Below are 17,670 nucleotides of genomic sequence, written 5' to 3'. Positions count from 1 at the left end.
TACTATCAAACAAATCATTGTGCAACTAATTCCTTCAAGATGGTCATCTGTCAATCACTGTGCAAGTTTAGTGAACGTACATTTAACACGAAAGACAGAATGCTTACAAATCTGTACAATCAAAGCTTTCAATAGTAAAATGAGGGGCTATTTTCCCCAGCTTATTTCCACAACTAGAGCTATTTTGCCAGTGCAGTGGCCTGGTTTAGCAGCACTGTGCTAGGACTTCGGTATCACCTGAATATTTAAGAAAAAATCCTGAATTCATTAGAGTCATCAGAAATCTTTATTCTGCATGTATGGTTCACCCTAAATGAAAAGTTTTTTTCATCAGCATCTGTAGGGGAGTGGATAACATAACAGAATCTTGCTTATAAATCCCTAGTTCAATCCTATTTCATTGCACATATTTTAAATTGTCATGTTATAGTTTTGTCAGTCAGTATTACTAAAGTTTCACACTTTTAGTGCCAGATAAGCGAGTTATGCTGTGGAACTCTCTCTCTATATCTATAGGCCTTAAACTGCAATTCTTCTGCTACTGAAGACTTCCTCCAACGTGTGCCACAACATTCTCCACTACCTTGGATGGCAGTCCTACATATTTTCAGGAGTTTAGAAAAGCTCTTGATAATCTAAAACCAAGAAAGGCTCCTGGACCTGACAACATTCCCCTTGAGCTCATCCAAAGTGGAGGCTTACCTTTGAAAACCAGGCGTTTCACCCTTACGGGTCATTCTCACCCCCAATGCAAAAGGAGGCTGAACTTGTACTTCTAAAAAGTCTGGAGTGTCACTATTCATTTCAGCAACCCCAAAATAGAATGGATTTTACACTATTTTCGATTACTTTTATATCTCATCGACTCTCAACCCCACCCCTAGGGGTACTAGGGTTGTCATACCTCCACGCAGTTTGTCTCCTGACATTAAGTCATAAGTACACCAAGTTTAGTTTAAATCACTCCCGCTGTCCTGAAAAGTATGGACTCAACACCAATATTAGTAAATTTAATCATTTTATTTTTCCCCCCTTTATCATATCCTATGCCAACTTGGGCTTTAAAAATTTCCGGAGTAAACTATTCCTCTTGGCGACCCCAAAAAATATGGATTCCACACTATTTTTGATTTTTATATCTCACACCACCTAAGGATGCTAGGGGTGTCTTATTCCCACGCGGTTAGTCTCCTGATAGTAAGTTATACATGTAAAAAGTTTGGCTGAAATCGCTCCAGTAGTCCTAAAAACTATGGTTCGAGACTAATATAGGCCGTTTTTAGGTATATTTATGTTTTTCTGCCTCTGCTGGGGGTTCTAGGGGGTGTCTTGCCCCAACAGCATTTTTCACAGATAGTAAGTAATATATGTAGCAAATTTAGTTGAGAGCTATGCTGGAAAATACGCACAAACATCCATAATCTTGGTCATTTAGTTCATTTTATTTTTTCACCTTTCTCACCCCATCCCAAAGGGGGGTGAACTTGGACTTATAAAAAATCAGGAGTGTCATTATTCATCTCACTCCACCCTCGGCCCCTACCCCAAAGGGGACTTAACTTTAGACTTTAATGTCACTCTTCAATTCAGCGAAGCTGAAACTATGGATTCGATACCATTTTCGATTATTTTTATATCTCGTTACCCCCTGGCCCCCCACCACAAAGGGGGTCGAAGTTGAACTTTTAAAAAATCCGGAGTGTCACTATTCATCTCAGCGATCCCGGAAACTATGGATTAGACATTATTTTCAATTATCTTTATATCTCACTGCCCCCTGGCCCCCCCACCCCAAAAGGGGCTGAACTTGGACTTTAAAAAGATCCGGAATGGTCGAATCAAAAAGCAAGTTACACTTCCAAGTTATGGCCAGTTATGAAACCATTTACACATGGCAACATGGCTGCGACAACATACAATGCAAGTTCACATTTCCACATAGTCCCCAAGAGACTGGAAACGTTTCTCAGAACAGTCAACCAACTTTTGGATTCCAGATGCTTAGAAATCACCTCCCACGCTATGTAACCACCTCGAGACAGCTGCTTTCACCTCCTCATTGTTTCGGAATCGTCGTCCACCGAGATCCTTTTTCAGCTTACCAAAGACATGATAATCGCATGGCGCTAAGTCTGAACTTGATGGAGGATGTTGCCATACCTCCCACTTGAATCGCTGCAGCAGTTTGGACGTTTGATGGGCCATGCGAGGTGTTGCGTTATCATGCAACAAAATCACACTGGCACTCAATTTTCTCCACCGCATTTCTTTAATTACCTTACGCAATCGAATCAATGTTTAATAATATGAAGCCGAGTTGATTGTCGTGCTTTTCAGCATAAATTCCACGTTCACCACACCCTCCATGACAAAGAACACTGTTGCCATTACCTCTCCTGCTGAAGGTTGGATCTTAGCATTCTTTTGTGGTGGTGATGTGGTGTGCACCTATTCCACTGATGTTCTCTTTGTTCTGGGGGTGAAGCCATGTTTCATCCCCTGTGACGATTCGCTGGAGAAACTCGTTACCCTCCACAGAATACCGTTGCAAAACTGCCAGTGATGATTGCAAACGTTGTCCGTTGTGAACATCGGTGAGCAGACTTGGGACCCATTTTTGACACAGTTTATGAAATCCAAGGTGCTGGTGAACAAAACACACCACCACACAAAATGTTCATCATGCTGGAAATTTCCTGCAGTGTTATGCACCGATTCTCTGTAATGATTCCATCCACATGGTCAACATTTGCAATGGTACTGGACGTTGCAGGCCTGCCTTCGCGATGTTCGTCTGTGAGATCCGTGCGTCCAGCATCAAATTGCTTACACCACTTTACAATACCTGGACGAGAAATTGCATGCTCACCATATACAGCAGTGATTTCATGACGAATGTCCGTGCAATTGAGCCGTTTAGCCCATAGAAATCTGATCGTTGCACGCACCTCCAATTCGGAGTGAACATCCAGTTGACGCACCATTGAGCCTAGTCTGCTCTGCATACACAACATGACGGGATATCACACCAACCTACCTATCGGATGTGTCAGCAGTTACTGTAGCTTGCTCCACACTGGCCATGGTCACGACACACAGCGTGCTCTCGTAGCGAGCTAGTGTAAACTACTTTCTGATTCGCCCTCGTAGTCGATAGCTATGCTGGAAAATACTCACAAACATTATTTCTTAAAAATAATGCTATTAGTTCGGGGCGTCGACCCATGTAGATCTTTTGCTCCTACTGGCACCATATTGTATGAACCTGCGTGTAATTGAAATGGCGGTAGTGTGAAATGTTGTGTGTGAGGAAAGGAAGATTAAGGACATCACAAACACCCAGTCACCAGGCCAGGGATATTAATCATTACAATTAAAAAACCCTCACCCAGCCGGGAATTGAACCTTGGGCCACTGGGTGACAGGCAGACGCGTTGCCACCTACACCACGGGGCCAGACACAAACATCTATAATCTGTCATTTGTTCATTTTATTTTTCACCTTTTCTCACCCCATGCCAAAGGGGGCTGAGCTTGGACTTCTAAAAAATCAAGAGTTCCACTGTTCATCTCAGCAACAGCGAAAACTAAGGAATCGAAAATGTTTCCAATTATTTTGATATCTCACCCACCCTCGGCCTCTACCCCACAGGGGACTTAACTTGGACTCTAAAAATATCTGGATTGCAACTCAGTGACGCAAAAACAATGGATTCAACACTATTTTTGTTATTTTATATGTCACTCTCCCCTGGCCCCCCACCACAACGGGAGATGAACTTGGACTTTAAAAAAATCTAGTGTGTCACTATTTATCTCAGCAATCCCGGAAACCATGGATTCAACATTATTTTCAATTATGTTTATATCTCACTGCCCCCTTCCCCCCACCCAAAAAGGGGCTTAACTTTGACTTTAAAAAATCCAGAGTGACACCATTTATTTGAGTGTCCCCAAAAACTATGGATTCAATAATATTTTTGATTATTTTTACACTAGCTGATGTACCCGTGCTTCCCTTTGGAATTCTACATTGTATACAGAATTCTAGGTTAGGTAGGGTACACCTTGTGAGCAAGACTGTATTAAATTGCATAGCTCTGAACGTAGAAATGCGACGGGGAAGTCACCAAACTTCTTTTCTCATATGAAGACTGGGTTATGGAATTCTCATTGTAATGGTAGGCTCGCTTGTCTACCATCAGTCACAAACAGGTCGGGGAATTTTCATTATAATGGCAGACCCTCAATCTCCACCTGCCTTTTTACATTCTCAAAAAGACTGTGTTAGTGGTTTTTCCAACTGAAATGAACATAGGTCATTACAATGATGTCAGTAGTAATGGCGTGATTAAAAGCAATTATTTCATATGAAATACTCGATCAAAGGAAAAACCACACATTTTCTCACTTTTAATGAACAGTACTTCTCTGCCAATCTAAGAGTAAACGTTCCCGAGGTGCAATGACCGAGCCGCAGACAGCCTTTTTCCGGCGGGGGTAGGGGAGGGTGGGTCGAATAGTGCAGAGTCCCAGGGCAAAAACGATGCCCTTTTACTAATCTGTTTCCTAGGAGTACCTGACGAGTCGCAAAATCTCAATTCACTACACTGGCGGCGGAAAAATCTATCTGACTTGGAAACAAATTTTTCATCCAAGCAAGAGGAGAACCCCCCCTCTTCACTGCTAATTTGGAATAAAATGAATGTAGAATTTAATAAAAGTGAAGAGGAAGAAGCATTTCTTAACAGACAGCTCTTTTCAGGGATGAATTTTGAGTTATTTAGCGAATTGTGGTGCTATAATTTGGAATAGGCCTAAATTGTAAATCTAGACCAGGTCAAACTACTAATACTACTACTAAGTGAGCCTCTGCCTTAAGTATGCACACTGCTCATTCAAAACAGTGCATCAGAGTAGGGATCGAATAGCTGGAATACTATGATGAATCAGTGTGTTACGTACCAATAGTATCAGAAAATGTATGAACCAGAGGAATAGCATGCTAAAGAACAAAGTTTTCCAATTCCCCAGCTATTTCCCGCCAATATTCAGTCAGGCTGTTATACTCGGTACGCAGCAGTAATCCTGTCTATCGGAATTGAGTGGCAGCATAAGAGACAAAGAACATAATAACAAACAACTGTCAATGTAATGTTATTGTTGATCAATGTTATGCACTTTCGATATTGTAGGCCTTCACATTTAGTTTTCTTCCAATTCTGAAATACCATTCTTATCATAGTCGGTATGGTAAAACTGAATAAAACATAACTGATCAGAAATTGTATTCTCTATAGCTTTTGGTATGTAGTACTTTTCAAAAGGACCAATAACATCTATATATATAAAATAAAGAGTTTTGTCTGTACATTGCTCAGAATTTAAAAAGATGGTATTTCTTTATCGGTTGTGTCCACAGTAACAAGGAAATGCACTTTTTAATTTTCCATATTTTCTATCTGTCTATTTACACGCATCACGAGAAAACAGCTGAAGAGAATTAAATGAAAATTGGTACGTACAGTCTGGGAATAAGTCGCTACAATCTAGGCTGTAAATAATCTTATTCACGCTGAGAGAAATGGTAGTTTAGGGGAAGGCCTAAAATTAATTCTCAAATATTTATGTTATTAATGGTCTTATCTTAATGAAAATCGGTATGCAAAGTCGGGGAATAAGTTGCTACAATCTAGGCCATAAATAATCTTATTCACGCTGAGGGAAATGGTAGTTTAGGGGAAGGCCTAAATTTAATTCTAAAATATTTGTGTTATTAGTGGTCCTATCGGCAAATACTACACAACTAATGTCATATAGTATTAAATTTCCGATCATTTATGTCTTATACATTTTCACCGTACCGGTTATGATAACAGAGGTATTCACGAATTTGGATTTTTTTGCTAGGTTCGTATCAGCGCCGAGTCACGAGAAACTGGGTAAACAGAATTTAATGAATACCGATATGTAAAGTCGAAGGATAAGGAACTACAGTCTACGCTATAAATAATTTTGTAAGACACCCTTATATCACAGAGTCGAAAGAAAACTAAATGTGAAAGCCTACAATATAGAAAACCCATAACATTGATCAACAATAACATTACATTGACCATTGTTTGTTGTGATGTGCTTTGTGTCTTCTGTTGCCAATACTGATCTGCATTTAGGCAGTCGCCCAGGTGGGACAGATGGGGATTACTGCTGTATACCAAGGTTTTTTTTTTTAAATCTGGTTTACGTCGTGCCGACAAAGATATCTTATGGCAAACAAGTGCACCTTCACCATTATTGTTTATTATATTGATGGATGAAATTATAAAACGTGTAAAACAGAGTATCAGTAGTGATGAAATGAATGCTTTGGAATTTGCAGAAGCCCCATTTTAAGCACCAGTTCATTCGCCTTCCCTTTAATAATCTCGCCATCAACAGGGATATTGTTCACCCGAACATGCCGAAACCACTCGATCAATTGCACTTCCAAATCAGAGTGTTTAGCTCCTCAAATGCGCATTTGCTTTGCTGTATTTACACCCTGCATTTCTTGAGCTTCTATGCTCTCATGATTTTTTAAAAACGTTGAAAGCGTGGACACAGGAATTCCAAAGTCTTTACCTATTTCAGTTTTCGTTTTTTTTGTCCTTTGTCAACTTCCTTTGTAATTTTCATTTTATCGCTCAGCGTCTTGGAAGAATACTGAAGCTTAGCCATCTCGCAACACACAAAAAAATACACGTGCCCTAAACTAAAATACCATAACAATAAACTAAAACACAGTATTAATAAAATATAATAACTTCAAAGTTTATAACTGCACACTAAAACTTAAAGTAAAATGAGTAACTACAAGAATACAAAAGAACTATGATGTCACTAGAACTTGGCAACTCTGAAGCACGCTGAAGGCACACCAAAGTCCAAGTTCGGAAAGATACCCCTGCATGTTCCGGAAGACGTTCTATCGTGATACGGAGAATGTTTAATTCAAATAACACTGCAATATATTATTTTCAAAAAATGAAGACAACTTCAAATTAAAAGTCTGAATTTCAATACTGGGACCAATTTTCTTCGAATTACGAATTATCCGTATTTCGAATTAAACAATTTAAATAACATGCAAAACCGTACCTTGTGTTTCTGGGAACGAGAGATTCTTCAAATTAGGCAACATTTTGAATTACCCGATTTTGAATTATCGAGGTTCTACTGTATTTTCTTCCAGGGAACTCTTACCATGCCCATGTATATATCTTTCTTTTCAGATTGGCACTGTGTATGGGCCTAAGTTTGTTTATATTTATGTCATGTTGTTTATTGGTTTCCTTAGCAAACCACCTTGAGTCTTATCTGTGTCTAGACTGGCCACTGTTCAGATCTGTTGCCAAATGCTACAGTGACATTGATGCCATGTTGATAGTTGAATCTCTTTCAGTTAAGAATTTTCCCTTTTATTTACATTTGATGGCTTGTAATATTTTAGTTGACCACGCAAAGAGGACGTACACAAATTCTAGACTTATCTTAACCAAATATATAGCAGTGAATTGTAAACTCAAAACAAATAGACAAGCATTCATGTTGTAAATAGTTGTCTGGGAAGCATGGACAGACAACGACTGGCGTCGCATCATGTTCAGTGATGAGTCCCGCTTCTCCATAACCTCAGATGACTATCATATGCGTATTTAGCAGCGTTGAGGGCAGAGGGCAGATCCTGCCCATATTGTGGAAAGACACACAGGCGTAATCCCTGGCATCGTGGTGTGGGAAGCCATAGGATATGTGTTCGGATCATCTCTAATAGTGCTTCAGCAGACTTTGACGGCACAGTGATACATCACAGACATTCTGCGTCCCCATGTCCTAACCCTTATGGCATAGCACCCCGGGACAGTGTTCCAACAAGATACTTGAAGTAAGATGTATTCCAGAGTAGATGTTATTTAATTCTGTCTTTTGAGTGTATTAGTCCTCCAGACATGAGTTTGATTTCCATTGTAAATTTAGCTTAAAGTTCTGGAAAAGATATGTTGATTTATTGTAATGGAGTCTCAGAATATTGCAGTCATTGTTTATTTATCATTTTAACAATGCATAATTAGTGCCTACTGTAAGACACCAATGGGAATTATCTTACCAGATGAAAAAAATCCTTTGTGATTCTTACTGTCAACCTAATGTCCACCCACACTTTACAATGATTTTTAATAAATTAGACCAAGGTCGAAATTTTAGCATATTCAAGATGCAATTTACCTCCTTTCTCTTGCCTGATACTGACATCATTTACAGGCCATTGCATGAGACATTCTTGCATGTTTCTGGCTGCATATATCTTTATCACCAGTCTGCATTACCTGATAGTCCAAAACCTACCCAGTCTTTGATCCTGCCTGACCCTGGAAGAGTCTAGAATTCAAGAGAGAAGAAATTGACAGAGATCGTCTGACTAGTCGATTTTTTTCTTTATGTGTCAATGATTCCCACGATGGGTACAATATTAATTAAACTGTATATAAAATATGAAACAAAATTTGTTATGAAGTATAAAAAACATTTATTTGAAAACAAGGACTTCACTTACCATGAATGAGAAGAACATGCTGGCTGCAGATAAGAAGTGCCAAATGTCATGTTTATCATAAAAGGAGATTTCACAGGGCTGATTGTAATTCTTCGACATGGCAGGAGTCAACTGTAAATCAATGAACAAATAATTCATGCAAAGTATATATAATGTACTGGATCATCTGGAAAGGTCATAGCACTTTCTTAACTAGAAAAGGAACACATTTAAAGCATTTATGAACGAATCTTTATTTGATGATGATGATGCTTGTTGTTTAAAGGGGCCTAATATCTAGGTCATCGGTCCCTAATGGTACGAAATGAGACTAAATGCAATGACAATTTATAAGTACAAAATTCATCTAATGACCAGAATTCAAAACGTGATGATGAAGAATGAATATGAATTTAAAACAATCAGTGGATTCGACCCGCAATGCCTCACTTACCCAGAAACTATATGACTGACCAAGGGACTGCTTCCAAAGCACAATCCTGAATCTATGATGTTTGTTGCCTACAGGGGCTCAATATCCAGGTCAATGGTCTCTCATAATGACACTTATCAGTAGTAAAGTAAACCGGGGTATTTCTCAAGTTGTGGTACTAATCAAAGGTAGTGTAAACTCACGGTGTTCCAAACATTATGGTACTACTCATAAGTATTGTTTCTCACATAATGGCACCATTCACAGGCAACTTCTTAAAAAATACTACAAAAACTATTTTAATCCTCCTAGTCAATACTATATATTTTTTATGTCCAATTAAGATGAAAGTTCACACATAAATAGACTTGTTTCAACCCGAGATCGGGTCATCCTCGGTAATACATGTATGATGTATTAAAAACAAAGGAGACACACAAAATGAATGTTAGGTAAGAAGTTTTTTAGAAAGCAAAATGAAAGTTAAAAAACTGTGAAATGTTGATCGTTAAAACAGTCTTGAGCTGGAAGTCTTTCTGTTTCAATGCTTTTGTTGTCCTTTGGTGTGGATCAACTGGTGTATATATATATACACGGTTGGCTTAGTTTTTGTGTTCCGACGTGGGCTGATGTACATAAGCATTATTGAAGTTGAACAGTCTGATTTTAGTCTATAAAATGGATAATACAAATTGAATTACGGTTGAAAAAGGGTGGCTAACAGGAACAAACATTTAGATTAAGTTATGAAGGCTGAAAATGAACTTACATTACGTGGCCCGCTTGTATCACCCGTGTTTTGTGATTATGGAGTCCAGCTCTCGACTGACTTGCTCCTGCAGTCGAGATGCAAGACATGTTGCTGCAAGGAAGTGGAGTGGGGAAATGGGGCGGGGCTTGCGGGAGAATGGGAGTATGCGGAATTATGGGGTCGGTGACTGAAACCGAGTGTAATGATTGTGAATTTATTTATTTATTTATTTATTTATTTATTTATTTATTTATTTACTCATGAAGCACAAGATACAGCTACACTGAGCAAATTTCACTTGCACTGTCAACAGACTATTTAACAAACGTAAACTTTCATAATAAAATATAACAAACATAACAAAATATAACAACATCAGGTACACAGCCTACTAATAACAACTGTCCAAATCAAAAACCATGAGAATGTCCATGTTCATAGCCAAGTTGTTGTGGGTCAAGATGACAGTGTCTTCCCTTCAATCAACTTATCTTTAAGAGACTATTTACACCCCTCTCGAATATGCTTTTATTTGATGCTATATCAAGCTCTTGTCTCCTGTTAATATTGTTAAAGAGTGTTGGGAGGCAGATTAGGAAAGAATGTTGAAGTATTGAGTGCAGAGTGTGGGGAATGTGGAGAAGGTCTTTGGTTCTGGTGGAGCAGAGGGAACACGGAGAGAGAAGAGTGAGACAAGATGTTCTGAGCAGTAATGCCCACTTAAGATCCCGTGGAGGAAACTCAGGTCAGCTACCTGTCGCCTGATGTGCAGCGGTGACATATTAATTGCCATTAATACCTGCTGCGTAGACAGATTTCTGAGCTTGAGGTTTCTTATGTTCCTAAGTTCTTATGTTCCTGTTTCTTACTACAATTGATAGGAATAAGAGCTTCCCATATTACGTTCTCTTTTCATTTGTCTCATTTAAGTCGAGGGCTGGGTCTTTATATTGATCCATACTGATGTAAAAATTCTCTAAAATGTTGAGTACTGGACCTTTTTGTTCATGTTGTAGAATTTTTACGCCGGTATTCATAGTCGCAATAAGTAATACTTATGGTCAAGTCAAACTTAAATCTCGACTTTATTCCAGATGCAGGCACAAGTAAGTCCTACTTAATAGCGGTATACTTCATAAAGTCTAATTTTACGAAGCTGAACTTATTGCAATTCATAGTCATTTAAGTGCTATTTATGTGATGAAATAAGTTGAACTTCGTCAAGTCACGGGGGGCCCTTGACTTATTTCGCATCTTAACCTATAAAATGGATGACGAATTTGAGGAAGTGGTAGGAGAAATCAGTGCTCCAAACCTATACCTGCGAAATGTTATGGACCCTTTTGAGTTCTACAGTGAAGTGGAATTCAAAAGAAGGTTCCAATTTAGTAAAAACACCGTTTTAAAGGCCATACTCCCAGAGGTGGAACAAGTTCTGGTGAAAAGAAACCAACGAGGCTGTTCCTTCACTATTGCCTGCGATTTTACCACTATAAGAACATTACTTGCACTTTCTACAGTATGTTGTATTTTGGAATTGAATTCTTCAGCAATACTTGACCAAGCATCTTCCTTCTGCTTAGAAGATATTGCGTCTGTCTTCTTATTCTCAATGATTTGAGAATCTTTCAATAAAATATCCTTAAAAACATCCTTCTCAACGGAAATAAAATGCTTGCGTCTGCTTTTCGTATCCATTTAAGAAAAAGTTACTACAATTTCAACCGCAGAGAGGTTATAAAAGGAAGAGGTAAAGGGACAAATAAATAAACAAATCAACTCGGAATAAGGAGCGCAGCGTAGATCTAGTTGGCCGTGTCTGAAGGATGACTCGCATATTCATCTGTTGTGATGATGGCTTTGCTATTTCTCATACTATAAAGTTCGACTTAATTGTACAGAGCATCTGCATATAAGTAACGCTTTATCAAGTCTAGCTTAACAAAGTAGAACTTGACCAATGACTATGAATACGAGAAATGTTTGAGTCGACTACACGAATAAGTACGACTTTGTTAAGTCGTTCTTAATAGAGAAATAAGTCGCCGACTATGAATACTGGCCTTAGATCTTGATCTATTGTAGAAAATTTTGATTATAGTCCTTGTGATGGTTACTCATGGCAGAGAAATGATTATATTTTAAAGCGTTGCTACCAGTTTGTCTGATGTAACCTGACCCACATCCCTGACATTCCAGTTTATATATATATATCAGAATGCGTGTATTTATTTCTAGTATTTATTGTATGAGAGTTAAATAATATTCTTTCATTAATGTTGCTGGTTTTGAAAGCAATTTTTAGGTTCTGTTTTCTTAGGATGCTGGGGATTATGTGTATATTATTATTGCTAAATGTGAATATGGTAATTTTCCTTTAGTTTTTGACTCGTTCGTTAAAGTAGTTGTGGGCTTGTTAGTATGTTTATTGATTAGCTTATTTATAAATTTTGTGCTGAATCCGTTGTTCAAAGCTATTTCGCGGATGGTCTTGATTTCTTTTTTCAAATTTCTCTTTGAGACTGGGATTTTTAAAGCTCTTTCTAACATGCTATAACATGCTATTGTAGGCAGCTTTTTTTGTGAGCTTCAGGATGTATTGAATTTTGTTTAATGGTGTTGGCAGTGTAGGTCCATATACATGTTCGGCAAAATACACGAGGACGGTGCTCCCGTAGGTAAATCTGTCTGTTGGCTTGGCATTGTTGGATGCGCTAGCGAGTGGTTGGCTCTTCCAAGAGCTCTGTATTATCTTAGTGATAAAGTAGTTAATAGTTGTAGAAATTTAGCAAATTTTGTCTGTGTGTGATACATTTAGTTCCACAAATATTGGTGTTTAGTGTTTGTTTGTAGTAAATGAGATTAGTGGTATTTATTTACAATTTTTACAATGAATAGTTCCGTAGGCGTTTGCTAGATTACAAGCTGTAATTTAGGACTGCGAGAAAGAAATATCTTTTTAAAAATATTTTTATTAAAATATCAGTAGGTTTGTTGATAAAATACTTACAAAGACAGGATATTAAAAAGAGTCATAACTTCGGCAGCGGTTATATTAATGCAGGCAACTGACAGGGTATTTCAAATAGCAGTTCAACTGTTTCACCTACCACGAAGGTAATAACTTCTTTAAATAATGTGATACTGTTGTGAATTTAAAAAAAAAAAAAAAGGATTTCATCAGAATATACAGTATTTTATTGGAAAAATAGTTAATAGTCATTATTTTGTTATTGATTATTGTCGCTCTTCGTCTTCAAATAGTGCATTGTTGGTTACAGTCGTGAACAAAGTGTGTAGTGTAGTCAAGAAAATATAAATAAAAATCAGCTGATTCTTGTATTCCGATCATTTGTAGTTCTGAGTATGTAGTTAAAGTAACTGTAATTTATATTTTGCACCCTCGATCTTTCAAGTATTTATGACCGGTTAGCTAATAATAATAATCAAGTTCCTATATCGCAATAATTGCAATTCAATTCACTGACGTAGTTTTGACAGAAGTATTTTTGAAAAATTACTGCAGACAACCTCATATTTTTCAGCATTTAAGGACATTTTTATTCTCCGTCCCGCGGAGTAGGGAAAATAATAGTAGTAATAGTAGTAATAATAATAATAATAATAATAATAATAATAATAATAATAATAATAATAATAATAATAATAATAATAATCCACTATCTGTAATAATCACATAACCACATTTCATTTGAAAATTGCAATGTAGATACAGTATATTAGAAAGTATCTTGCCTGTCATATTCATGTGTATCTTTGTGTACGGTAACCCTTTTGATACTTTAGCATTTAACCAAACGGCATGTTTCATTTCTATTAGAGCACAGTACGATAAAGTAGTACTAATAATAATCTGTCTATGAGTTTAACTTAGTTGATAATCCTTGACTAGTTCTTGCGAATTTCAAACTTTAGGCCTAATTGCAATTTTCATTTCTATTTGTGCTCAGTAATAATCTATTGTAATTAGGATACGTCTGAACATAGTTTAAAAATTATTGTAGTGTATTGTAAAAATTTATTAGAAATTAGAGTGCTTATTCTATTATTTTGAGTAGTCTTGCTAATTTCAAACTCTAACTGTAATTTTCAATTCTGATTGTTCTTACTGTAGTAACTCTGATAGGTACTAGAATTCTGTTGTAGTAATTAGGGTAGACTTAAATGCAGTTTAGCATTGTGTAATTCTTACATATTATTTTCTGTTTTCAGTAATTAACAGCAATTTTCATCCTGTTAGGGTGTTGTAGGAAAAAAAATTCGTTCAGCTAAGTAGTGTTGTATGGTAGTGTAGTAGTAGCCTACCGGTATATTAATTACCTTATTGTCGTGTGATCTTTGTGAACTATCCTAGACAATATTTCTTTCATTTTTATTTTCCTTATATTTTCATTATTCCATAAAGAATGGTTAAAGAGTCCAAGTGTAGGAACTGTGGGTGTGGCCAGGCATTAAGGAGTATAAGGGAGGAGTTGGACAGTTTGAGGGAGATAATTAGGATTCTCTCAGAGGACAGGAAGGAAAGTAGGCCTCCCTCAAACAATGTACAGGATACAGTAGGTATAAAAGAGGGATGGGAAGGAAAGGGGGAAATTGTAGAAGACAGGTGGTCTAATGTTTTAAGGGAAAGGAGATTGCAGGCCAAGGGCTCCCATCAGGATCAGAATTCAGGACAGGTGTCTGTGAGAAATCGGTACAAGTCACTGCAGGTAGAACAACTGAGGGAAGATGAGGAACAGGGACCTGTTGCTGAGAAGTGTGGAAGTAGGACGAAGGCAAAAGGTAGAAAAGGTAAATATAGAGCATTGGATAGGAAAAGACAGGTGGAACAGGGTCATGGGAGGGAGAAAAGGGAGGAGGAAGTAGCTTCTGGAGCTGTCAGGAAAGGTAGGGCTGACCAGGAGGGGAGGGGATCAAATGAGGTGGGTAGGGTTGAGGCTTTGGTCATGGGGGATTCCATTGTTAGACATGTGGGGAAAGGGAACCAGGGTAGAGTGTTATCAAAGAATTAGGTTGAGGCACATGTTGAGGAAAGTAGAAGATAAGGAGGGAAAGGAGAAGGTGGTAGTGTTTCGTTGGTACTAACAACGTAAGACGAGCAGGTATAAGTACCAACATAGTTGGGGATGGGTGGGATCCGGTAAATGCAGCACGGGTGAAGTTTAACGAAGCAGAGATTGTTATCAGTGGAATACTGTGTAGGAGGGATACTGACTGGAAAGTGATTGGGGATTTAAATGAAACTATGGAGTGCATATGTGGGAAGCTAGGAGTGAGATTTCTAGATCCCAAAGGGTGGGTAGGAGATAGGGATCTGCACTCAGATGGCCTTCACTTAAACCGCAGTGGTACATATAATTTAGGAAATTTGTGTAGAAGGGTTATAGGGAGGTACATTCAGGGAAACAGGGTGGCCTAGGGAGCGGTGATAAGGGTACAGGGAACTGGAAGTCAAATAGGGATGACATAAAAATGTTAGTGCTCAACTGTAGAAGTATTATAAAGAAAGGAATAGAATGAAGTAATTTAATAGATATATACTTACCAGATATTGTAACAGGAGTTGAATCATGGCTGAGAAATGATATAATGGATGCAGAAATAGTCTCACGGAACTGGAGTGTATATCGTAGAGATGGGATAGGAATGGTGGGACGGGGAGTATTCATTCTAGTGAAAGAAGAATTTGTAAGCTAAGAAAATATTAAAGATGATAAACATAAAATTCTAGGTGTAAGGCTTATCTCTAAAGATAACAGGCAACTTTGTATCTTTGGAGTGTACAGACCGGGAATGGGTAGCGCTGACGCTAATGCAGAATTATTTGAAAAGATAATCTCTCCTTTCAGATATTATTGACTCAAATTATGGGATCATTTCAGAACAAAAGCTATGATGTATGAAGCAGCTTGTTTATAGATGGATGCTAAAGTTAAAATATTGATGGATGACTATAAAAGTGGTAACAATTGATGCAAGCCTTGTAATTTTGAGCAGCCAAAACAGCAAAAGAAAAATTGCAATAGTGTAGGAATTTCAGTGGACATTAATTTTATAAATAAATATGCAAAAAGTACTTACAGCCCATGATATAGATTTGTTGAAGAAGAAATATAGTGCAGCAGCCCAGGAAGCAAATGACAAAATGATGTAGATCAGAGGCTGGGGTAAGATCCTCTCACGATAGCATAACTGCAAAATAAAATATTGTTCCTTTAGAAAACACACACCTACCAAAAATTTAAAATTGGAAATTGAAAATTGGAAATTTGAAGTCAATATTAAAAATCTAGCAGCTGTGTTCTTGATAAATTTTTGGAATAAACTCTAAACTTTGTGAAAAGAATGAATTAGGCTAAGTGGAAAATGAAATATCATATTTCACAATTTAGTTCATAAAGGCAACAGCAAGGAATATCATAAAAATGCATGTTTAAAAAAACATATATATATTGCTATGGGTTTAATGATGCAATAACACCTATTGGTTTTCAGCTGTGCATGGGATAAGAAAACTACCAGGATTAGGAAAGCACCAACAAAGGCCTTAAAAAGTAGAGAGAGCTCTGCCATTTACCTGGGGTGGGATATGAGCCCACAACCAACCGACCGACCAGAATATGTGATTTAAAGTGAGAATAATAACAACAATAATCGTGTGGCCTCAACTGCTGTGATGCAGACTTTTTTGAAGCGGTGCTATGTAGGCAACCGGCTTTCCAATTTTGACATTCCAATTCTGCTGCTATATAGCAACAAAAGTAGAATTCTACTGGAATGGATGCTATGGTTGAGTTAATTTAATTTTGTCGGATGACACTAAGCCTGCCACCAGATATCTTTAAGATGCCAGTAACAATGTGGAGTGCCAAGATTTTTGGCTGTCTTTCAAAAATCCCCTACTCCAGTCAGGACTGAACCTGTGTACTTGAGATCATAAGTCAGACATTCTACCACTGATCCACTGAGGCTGCTATTTAAAGAGATAAGATAATGGAAACTTGGGTGTGATAGTTCTTGGTGTTGAATGGCATGCAAATAAAAAGGCCGCTTTAAATTTCCACTCTTAATCAAAGCAACTGTCCGACTCCATATTGAAGATGTCTGTTTTGTGTCTGTACATTTATGCAAAACTAAGATGATCTGCAGTTCTCATACAGGTTTTAAGATACCATTTTCAGATCCCCTTTATGTCTCTTGTTGACTGTTGACTTCTCATGACAAAAAAGTTCCATTGAAATAATTGACAACTTACCAAACCAAACCAAACCAAACCAAACCAAACCAAACCAAACCCCATGGCACTACAGCCCTTGAAGGGCCTTGACCTACCAAGTGACCGCTGCTCAGCCCGAAGGCCTGCAGATTACGAGGTGTCATGTGGTCATCACGACGAATCCTCTCGGCCGTTATTCTTGGCTTTCTAGACCGGGGCTGCTATCTCACCGTCAGATAGCTCCTCAATTCTAATCACGTAGGCTGAGTTAACCTCGAACCAGCCCTCAGATCCAGGTAAAAATCCCTGACCTGGCCTGGAATCGAACCCGGGGCCTACGGGTAAGAGGCAGGCACACTACCCCTACACCACGGGGCCAGCAATTGACAACTTACACTGATGTATAAACCAAGTGTTATTTTTTAATTCATGTATGGAGCAAGCAACGGCAAACTACCAACTGAGGCACAGAAGAGGCTGCAGACTGAAGGGAAACCAAGTAAAGACCCACTGCCATCTGTGGAGCAAATATTGTTCTAGGCCAGAAGACATATAGGCCTACTTAAGTCATATATTACTTTCTAAAATATTTTTACTATTTTAATTGCAATTTTTTCCTCTTTCTTACTCTTGACATGGTATGAACTGTGTAGGTCCAGGAAAAATGCCACTGGGGT

The 17,670-nt window shown here is 38.0% G+C and overlaps 1 protein-coding gene across 1 annotated transcript in view; it reads right to left on the bottom strand.

The window, feature by feature from the left end:
• Positions 1 to 17,670, bottom strand: part of LOC136856856 (SID1 transmembrane family member 1) — a 162,472-nt gene that overhangs the window by 10,100 nt on the left and 134,702 nt on the right. Inside the window, exons 14-15 of the mRNA XM_067135054.2 lie at positions 15,859 to 15,969; positions 8,594 to 8,704 (exon numbers count right to left, since the gene is read on the bottom strand). Coding sequence (XP_066991155.2) covers positions 8,594 to 8,704; positions 15,859 to 15,969 — 222 coding nt within the window. The remainder of the gene's footprint in view (positions 1 to 8,593; positions 8,705 to 15,858; positions 15,970 to 17,670) is intronic.

The sequence above is a fragment of the Anabrus simplex genome, chromosome 1, assembly GCF_040414725.1.
Source record: "Anabrus simplex isolate iqAnaSimp1 chromosome 1, ASM4041472v1, whole genome shotgun sequence".
NCBI classification, from domain to species: domain Eukaryota; kingdom Metazoa; phylum Arthropoda; class Insecta; order Orthoptera; family Tettigoniidae; genus Anabrus; species Anabrus simplex.
Note: the sequence above shows the minus strand (reverse complement) of the source record. Positions and strands in the feature narration are given on the sequence as shown.